Below are 10,000 nucleotides of genomic sequence, written 5' to 3'. Positions count from 1 at the left end.
ATTCTGTTAATTGTTTCATATGGAAATATAGCACCGTTTTGCAAATCATCTACAAAATCACCAGGATTTGGAAGTAATAACCATGAATATATATATATATATATATATATATATATATGTATCTCTCTCTCTCTCTCTCTCTCTCTCTCTCTCTATATATATATATATATATATATATATATATATATATATATATATATATATCTTTTTTTTTCTTTTTTTTTCAGTTTTTGCTGCCCCATCATCTGCACCGTTTCAGTGGCATTACTCCCACGCCGCTCATTTACATTCCCCCATACACGGCCACACCCGGGTTCGTCCGTCACAGTTCCAGCGTTTGTCAGGATAAGTGATTTAAGAACTGCGACTCTGCCAAGTGGTGTTATTTGTCGTCTCATCCATATTTTAAACAGTAACTTTATTTCGGTTGCTTTTTCATTGTAATTCATGTTTTCACAATCTATCAGGTCGTTAGTAAACCAAATACCGAACACTTTGAATTTCGGGGGATTCCTTTCCATGGCAATGTGTTGCATGTATCTTGTCTTTGACCTATTTTCGGATCCTAACCAAACTACACTTGTTTTTCCAGCATTCATCTGTAATCCAGATTTTGCTCCAAAGTTCCTCATTATTCATAAACACATTTCAAATATGTTTTGTTTTTTTATCATCTGCTAAAGTAAGCTATGTGTCATCTGCATTTTGGGATATTTATGCTCAGTATTATTCATTACAATGCCTTTAATATCTTATTTTTCTCTAATTATTATTGCAAGGATTTCTACAGACATAATGAAAAAATAAGGATAGATTGGGTCACCCTGTCTACATCCTGTGTTAACAGAGAACAACATGGATGCATGTCCATTAGTAATTTTAGTAGACTTGATATTAGTGTATAAAGTACGAATCCACTTATTTATGCTTTCCCGAAACCGAATGCCTACAATACATTAAACATAAAGTTCCAATTTTAAGAGTCGAACGCCTTTTCAAAATATATATTTTCCAATAGGCCAGGTAGTTTCCTACGTTTTAGGCATTCTATCAAATCATAAATCAATTCAATACTGTTTCCTGTATACCTCCCAGGAATAATACCAGTTTAAGCATCATCAATCAAAGTGGGTAATGCAGTCTTTATTTAGTTGATCCTATCTTACACACTGTATTTAAGAGGAGAGAGATATTGGTATCCAATTCCTTGTCTTCCCTTGCTTTGTCTCATTATGGGATGCATATTATAATGCCTTCTTTTTGGGTTGGAGTAAGTTCACCCTTTGCATATGCTGTATTCAAAGCTCTGACAACAAAGGGTCATATCTTGCCCAAAAACAATTAAACAAATTCTGCAGAGAATCCATCTGTTCCTGGACTTAAAAAAAAGCTTTTATATTCTTTAAAGCCTCGCTCGGATCTTTTAAATTTATTTCCTTCTTCTAATATGTTGGCTTCTTCAGTGTTTGATTATGGTATATTGCTTATAAGTTGATTTATTTCACACTGTTCAACATCCCTTCCCCTGTAAAGTTGCTCATGAAATACTTTAACATGATTTGATATATCCCTTGGTTCAGTAATATCCGAGTCATCTTTATCAATAAGTTTGGTCATACATTTGGTGATATAGTGGGGTTTGTCTCTATATGTTACAAAATATTTTGAAATCTGCTCTCTCCTTCAGCTATCCATCTAGCCTTTGAACGAAGGAGTACTCCTTCTATTCTTTTCTCACGTAGAATTCTAAGAGCTTCGTTTTTACAGTTAAGATTTTCGAAGTCTTAATGCGTTTTATTTTCTTTCTTAAATAAAATGTGTATATCTGCATTGAGTTCCAGTTCTTCCTGATTTGCTTTCTTTTTCTTCATTGATGCATAGTCTATTGTTTTGTTTTTTGTTGTTTTTTTTTGTTTTTGTTTTTGTTTTTTGTTTTGTTGTTGTTGTTGTTGTTTTTTACCTCAGTTTCATTAACAGAAAATCCAAAAGCACATCATCTGATATTAAGAACTGGACCTCATTTCTGGTACTATTTGGAATCGATTTTCGATCATGCGGATACATAGCACATTCTTTAATTGAAATATCAATCAATTGGTTAGTTTCATCGACATATTGTCTATCTTTTAATGAGGATGTATTCATTTTCTAAAACGTATTGCGTGCTGGTTCTGGGCCAAATTTTGATTTTAAGAGTATCATAGAATGATCTGATCTATATCCTCTTAAGATGTCAGTGTCTTCTACTACAGATACACCGCAATCAGACAAAGACAAATATATAATTTACTTTGTTGGATAAGGTTCATTCTACGTTTAGTAAAACGCCTACAGTCTGGCTCTCTCCAAATGTCAGTGAGGTCAAGGTCTTTAATCATTTATCCCACTGCTAATCTGGCTTTCAGATTATTAACATGCTTACAATTGTCATTATCTATTGAACGATCTAGCGTGAGGTTAAAGTCTCCTGCCACAATTACATAAAGTTCCTTTACACCTACGAGGTGCTCATCAATTTTTCTGATGAAACTCTGGACTATCTTTATTTGGACCATAAATATTGCATAGTAATTTTTGACTCACTTGTGTAAACAAAGTGAGTCTATGTTTTAACCCGGTGTTCAGTTGTGTGTGTGTGTGTGTGTGTGTGTGTGTGTGTGTCCGTGGTAAACTTTAACATTGACATTTTCTCTCCAAATACTTTGTCAGTTGACACCAAATTAGGCATAAAAATAGGAAAAATTCAGTTCTTTCCAGTCATCTTGTTTAAAACAATATTGCACCTCTGGGATGGGCACAAAAAAACTAAATAATGAAACCTAATTACACGCAAACTGCATTTACTGTTATATTTACAATTTTTGTATGATCTCATCTTGGCACTTTCATCTGACATTCTGGCACAAAAAGAGCAGTCATTATTATCATTTTTTGTTCAAACAGGAACTTCTTTTGCTAAGCATGGGAGTTTTATTTATTTTGGAAACGTCTTGGTGCAGATAGTAAAAAAAGGGAAATTACTCTGTAATTAATGCTAGGTGACTGAATTTGCTTTAAACTGATCTTTCTCATCTGAAACATTACATTTTGAAATTATACTCAATACATAAAAAGCTTGTGTGTTTTACTCTCAGTGTACAGGGCTTTCACTATGTTCATTCGCCCAAGTGGTCTTTTTCGGAAAATACTAAAATCAATACAACGAGTGGACTTTACAGATCTGTTGGCTGAGCCCTGAAGGTCATGGGCAAAAATCAATTGCGTACACATATGCTTGGATAAAGCTGTTTTCTTATTTGCAATTAAAACACCTGTTTTAATTGATATTGTCTTTGAACATGAAGTTCGTTCCTAGAGACGTTCAGTCGCTCTGGTGTACAGTGATTGCTTTTAATGAATTATGCCAAGTAATCTTGAGTTGGAAATAGAAAGGGGGAGAAGTAGTCGCACACCACGAGAGTTGCGGTTATGCAAGGTTTGTAATATGGCTGTGATTGGGGATGAGTTCTATTTTATAATGGAATGCACAAAGTATAATGACTTCCGAAACAAGCGTGTGCATGAAAAAGATTTGTCTCAGAAGTCGGTTTTCATTTTTTGTTTTTTGTTTGTTTGTTTGTTTTTTTGTTCATAGGAAGCACATGGAACTTGTTAGCTATAAGTACGTTTATCAAATTTGCACATTCAAATGCTTATTGTTATTTGAAACATATCTGCGTTTTCATATTAAGTTATAGTGTAGAGTATATGAATGTCTTCTTCTGGGCGTAAAAGTGTCATTTGATATCAGTATTCCATAAGCAACTGGAGTGAAAGGATGAATAAAACTTTAAACTATTTTTTTTCCATAATGAACAGGGAAGAAAGAAGAAACTGAGAAGAGAAACAAGAAAGAAAAAGAGGGTGCTGAAGAAAGGTATCTCCACTAAAAAATCACAGAGCAAGAACAGAGACAAAGAACACACACACACACACACACACACACACACACACACACACACACTTTATTGCTGTATATAAACCTTTCATTCACGGTTTCAGTAGTGGTGCATATAATATAGTGGTCAGTGGTTCTCAGCAGTGATAAGTGGTGGTCAATGGTGCTCTGTGATTGTGGTCAGCAGTGGTCAGTAATGGGCAACGGTGGTTATTAGTGGACAGTGATGTCAGTGGTTAGCAGAAGTCTGTGGTCAGTGCTGGGCAGCGGTGGTCAGTTGTCAGAAGTGGTCAGTAGTCAGAAGCGGTCAATAGTGGTCAGAGGTCAGTAGTCATAACTGGTCAGTATATGTGATCAGTGGTTGGTTCTGGTCGGTCAGTGGTTAGCAGTTGTAAGTGATCAGTAGTGCTAGTAGTCAGTGGTAGTCAGCTGTCAGTAGCGGTCAGTGTTGCTCAGTGGTGGTCAGTGGCGGTCAGCATTAGTCAGTGGTCATCAGTGGTCAATGGATGTTATCGGTGGTCAGTGGTCAATAATGGTTAGTGTTCAGTATATGGTGGCCAGCAGTGGTCAGTGGTTAGCAGTGGTCAGTAGTAGTCAGTGAACTGTAGCGGTCAGTAGTGGTGAGTGGTGGTCACTGGGTAGTGGTTGTCAGTGATCAGCAGTGGTCAGCAATGGTCAACGGTCAGTGGTGGCCAGTGGTCAGCAGTGGTCAGTTTGCAGTTAATAAAATCATATGCACAAATGTGACAAACCAACACAATCTGAAGAATTTGACGTAGTGGTCAGCAGTGGCAAGTAATGGTCAATAATGGCCAACAGTATAGTGAAATCTGCTAAAACGTTGCAATATTGCTGATAGTGGTCAGTAGTGGTCATGCAGCGGTCAAACATCTTCAAAGACATAATGTACAAATGCGACAAAATAATGCAATCTGAGCACTCTTGAACTGTGGTCAACCATGGTCAGCTGTAGGGGAACATAGACCTGGGGCAACGTGGACCTAGGGGAATATAGACCTGAGAGAACTTAGACCTGGGGAAACAGACATGCTCCCCTGCACCGGATGCCAACCGGTTCACTGTTAACCTCTCTGATGTTGTCTGAAAGTGAGCATGATGTGAGCGGACATACGTGTGTGTCTGTGGGAGGGTGGTGGTGGTGGTGTGTGTGTGAGAACATAGACGCTAGCGTCAGAAACAGGACTGCCTAAGTCAGCGCCGCTTTTGGGAGACTTCGTGAGAACGTCTGGGAGCGGAGATGATTCAGCTCTACCATTAACTCACTCAGTACGGTCAGTCCTCTCTTCTCCTCTACACAGACCCCTCGGATGTCCAGTGGGTGTCTGAATGACCCAACCTTTAGCTTCCGTCGTCAGAAGTGTGGTATTCTGTGTCAACATTGACCTCTTCAGTATAACAGCGCTCCGCTTGCAATATTTTGATGATGGTAATTGGGATGAAACGCTGTTAACGTCGTCTCTTTCGCCGTTCGTATGGAGAGAGTTAAGCTGAAGGTCTACTGTGCAGTAGTCCTTACCACACTCCTTTACGCCAGCGAGACCTGGACTGTCTACAGCAGACACGCCAAGCAGCTCAACCTGAGCTGTCTCTGCAGACTCCTCCACATCAGGTGGCAGGACAAAGTCCCCGACACGAAAGTCCTGGAACCAGCTGTCTTCTGCAGCGTCTAAACCCTTCTGCAGAATGTCCAAGCCAAGTGGGCTGGGCATGTGGCCAGAATGTCAGACAGCCGACTGTCTAATCAGCTGCTGTGTCAGGGCAAGCGCTCAGTTGGAGGAAAGAAGAAACGCTACCAAGACTGCCTCAAAGCGTCCCTGAAAGACCTGGAGTCGACATCAACACGTGGGGGACGCTTGCTCTGGACCGTCCAGCTTGGCGCAGAAAGATCACCACAGAAGCCCATGCAGCTGAAACCAGGCGCATCACTGAGGAGCAACAAAAGCGTGCTGTGCGCAAGGCCCGAGCAGCATCCACTGCCACGACACCACCCTTTCAGTTGTGTCCCACATGTGGGCGAGCCTTCAGGGCCCGGAGTGGCGCGACCAGTCACCTCCGGAACCACAGCCACCGATCTCCCATCTGATTCTTGAAGCCATTGTCATCTTCGAATCCGAAGGACGAACATCATCACATAACTTTTTTTGACAAACATCATCACATCACTTTTTTTGCATTAATTGCAATGTGGCTTGAGCATTTGAAGGAGTTATATAAATTCCCATCATCATCATCATCATCATCATCATCATCATCATCATCATTAATGTAAATGTGATACAGACTGGTTGGGTGAGCGACGTGTACACAGGGGGTATATTCCAGCCAGGAGGGGTAAGAAATGGCCTAGGCTGGTTCTTACCCGGGATAAGAACCAGCCAGGGATAGGGTTTGACCTGTTACACAGGCATTATTCATACCCTGACAGTTAGCAGACACAACCGCCGTACTGCTACCCATTTAAAGCTTTTGGTTTTTGTTGTTTTTTTGTTTTTTTGTTGTTGTTTTTTTGTTTTTGTTTTTTGTGTGTTTTTTTCGGTCCATTAATATGTTGAGTAAGTTGGAATCTGAGAAAGCTATGACCACAACCACTAAGGGTATTCTTATAGTCTTATGTTTCAAACTTATACTGTACGCTCCAGTGTCTTATACACTGCAAAAAGTTAATAACCAGGCTAACAATGAAGAGGGGAGAAAGGAAAATGCGCACAAAAAATGACAGTTCAACATTCTGAAAATAATGTACATTGGAAAAGTACACAACGAATGAATACAAAATAAACCAAATCATTCACACACACACACACACACACACACACACACACACACACACACACACACACAGGCAGGCCCCTGGCTCTTGCGGACTTATGTGGGAAAGTTCAGTCTGTTTAACGATATCATTGGCACCTCTTGGTATAGATTGTTGTATTATCTGCGAAAAGTACACACGGGGGTTTTGTGTGGGAGGCATGTGATTAGTAATAAATATGAACATAGATGTGTGTGTGTGTGTGTGTGTGTGTGTGTGTGTGTGTGTGTGTGTGTGTGCAGGGTAAAGAGAGAGAGATGCTTTTGACGCTTTGATATTTTGTTGTCATTACCTGCATAGGTCTATTGACAAGGGGTGGGGGGGGGGGGTACTTTTTTATGTCCCGCAAGTACAACGCAACACACTCTGCTTAACCCTTTCGCCACTTCTCTGCCAGTCAGCCTGCCCGGAGTGAAACTGGGTCAGCTTAGCCAGAGCACAGCTAGAACCTGCCTGTGCAAGTAATCGACTGAGATATATGGGGGTTGCTGTAAATCTTTAAAACCACTTTATCAATCTCACTCAATTTTTCTTTATACTAATGCAAAGAGATTTTTACATATTATCAATGATGCTTGTGAAAATCGATTTTTATCTTTGCACATCGCAGCCCCGTTGAAGCAGTAACACGCTACCTTTTTCCGTGCATGGCTTTCTTCCTCTTAGTGCTGTCAGTGTGTTTCGTCATTCAGGTTGAATGGTGAATCAACACACTTCCGCTGAGTTACTATCAGCAGTGAACTGAGAGTTTGAACTTTCATCCATGGTAATATTTACAGCATCAGCTAAAGTATACTGACATGAAGCACGAATTATGTTAGGAGTACTGGGCTGAGCATCAATTGTGAGTGTTCAGCGATCGCAGTTCGGCTTGCTTCGTTTGCTGTCAAAACACGCGGTGAAAGTGACACGTCCCGTTCAAAAACAAAGGCAAGACGATATCGAGGCTGAAGGTGAAGGACTGGCCTTTCACCTTGTGTAAATATTGTGACTTTCTGTGATTCAGGGCAGAGAAGAGCGTCGTCTGACAGTTTTGTCGGCGGGCGTCGCCTACTATGGCGAACCCCTGCAGTCGAAGGCCGTCGCCTCAAGTGGCGTAAGGGTTAATACATCAAAACACAACAAAACAAACAAAGAAAAAAACAAACAAACAAACAAAACAAAAGAAACAAACAAAGAAAGAAAAAAAAGAAAAAAAAAACAGAAAAAAACAGCTATCAACTAAATACAGTACGCTCATAATATGGAAGCAAAAATCATCAAAAAAAAAGAAAAGAAAAAGAAAAGATAAAAAATAAAGAAAGAAACGAAAAAAAAAAAAAAAAAAAAAAGATGAAGAGAACTCGACCAGTCATTCTATTATTGATATTGCTCAATGTCCACCTTATCATGTGGCTTGCTGTCTGTACACAAAATGATAGACATTCTACATCGTTGTCTTCCTCATTTACTCTGGTATTGTTCTGAATAGTAAGACTGCATCTTATTCTCTGTGCTTCTACGATAAGTTTCGCTGTTGACTGTATTGTAAGATCATCATCGGACGACAAAGCAGAAACAATGTCGTGCCTTTTAGCTACATCAGACTGAAAACAACAACAACAACAAGAAAACAAAAAACAAAACAAAACAAAAACAACAACAACAACAAGAACAAAAACAAAAAACAAAAAAAACCCAACTTATCATCGAATGATTTACACTGAAACAAGTAATGTTTTCCATCATCTACACTAGAAGCGCACAAAGGGCATGGTGATTCTGTGGATGTCCCAGGCTGAAAACATCTTTTGTTGGCATTAAATCCATTAAATCTTTGCCACTTATATGTGATGGCTGTCAGGAATTTTTCCGTTTGAAATACACTGTTGAAAAAAAAACAAAAAAACAAAAACAAACAAAAAAAAACTGTATTTTTCTTTAGTTTCCACATCAGAATGTCTTTTTTTTTTTTTTTTTTTTTTTTTTTTTTTTTTTAAAGAACAAATAAATATATTTTTAAATTCCGAAATAAACTGCTGTTCTTTTTCCACTTCCCGAGACATCCACACAATTCCAAAACCATGTTCAGACAGAATCTTTTTAACATGATAAGCCCAGTTTTCTTTACCTAATTCTATTTGTAATAACATCATATCAAAGCCTGTTTGCACAAACATGATTGTGGAAGCTTCAATAACTTCAACCAATATTTAATACATTTCATAAACGTTATCATGTACAAAGAATATCTGCCCGTTTCCCCATATAATACTGTGTTGGATGAGTTATTCAGTACATTCAGAAAACGTTCTATTGCATATGTGTGTACTTTCTCCATTTCGGAATTTACATTTAGACCCAAAACTTCGGCTGCATACGGAAGTACAGGTTCAATTTGTGCATCAAACGTTTCCCAAAATTGATGACAATCAATCGAGTTTAGCTTTTTTAACGATTTCAATATTTCAGTTACACTTTCCTTTGCTTTCCTACAATATTCTTCCCACGCATAGTTTAAACTTAATTTTGTTGAAAATGCCATTCCCGAATACTTATATGAATTTGTTACTTTAACATCCGCATTTACATATAACCACTTTTCATGTACTAACAGATGCCCACCCAGTACCTGAAAAAAGAATAACATCATCTGCGAATAATAGTAAAAATATTTCAGTATCTCCCGGGATTAAGTGAATTCCATATCTTCCCTTTCTTGACAGTTTCACTGCTAATTCGTTTGGACAGAGAGAGAGAGAGGGGGGGGGGGGAAACTATCGAAAGAACTAATGTGGTGTTCATACACGGCTCGTTGCACAATTATGATTATGCGTTTGTATAATGACGTTAACAGTACATTGATATACTTACTGTCCGGGGTGTCACAGTCCGTGTATGTAAACACATGCTGTCCAGTAGCTGGTACACAGTTGGAAGTGATCCTCAGTTTAGTGTTTGCATAACTTTCTTCGAAGCAAAATTTCAGCTGGTAGGTGTTAATGTTTCCAGAGGATGATTCACACCGACACATCTGTCCATTCTTTTCATGGGAATCCTGATTGCATTCAGGATACGGCACTGTGCAAATTTCGTCTTCGTCACCATTGGGGTACACAATTTTGAATTTGACTTTGTCAACAGCACCGAATAAACAGTTTGTTCCATCTAGCAAGGATGTGTCGACTGTTCCAGTCAAAGTTTGTGTGCCGCTGTCGCAGTCCATTGTATAGTCTGTGCATGAACCTAAACAA

General features: G+C 38.9%; 2 protein-coding genes across 4 annotated transcripts in view; one reads left to right on the top strand and one right to left on the bottom strand.

Moving 5' to 3' along the window:
* The window catches only part of LOC143277326 (uncharacterized), a 329,350-nt gene that overhangs the window by 295,328 nt on the left and 24,022 nt on the right, over positions 1 to 10,000 (top strand). The window lies entirely within an intron of this gene.
* LOC143277518 (uncharacterized) overlaps positions 1 to 10,000 on the bottom strand; it is a 14,592-nt gene that overhangs the window by 3,552 nt on the left and 1,040 nt on the right. Inside the window, exon 2 of the mRNA XM_076582385.1 lies at positions 9,621 to 9,992. Coding sequence (XP_076438500.1) covers positions 9,621 to 9,992 — 372 coding nt within the window. The remainder of the gene's footprint in view (positions 1 to 9,620; positions 9,993 to 10,000) is intronic.

The sequence above is a fragment of the Babylonia areolata genome, chromosome 34 (assembly GCF_041734735.1).
Source record: "Babylonia areolata isolate BAREFJ2019XMU chromosome 34, ASM4173473v1, whole genome shotgun sequence".
NCBI classification, from domain to species: Eukaryota; Metazoa; Mollusca; class Gastropoda; order Neogastropoda; family Buccinidae; genus Babylonia; species Babylonia areolata.
The sequence above is the reverse complement of the archived record's forward strand: the minus strand, read 5'-3'. Positions and strand labels throughout refer to the sequence as shown.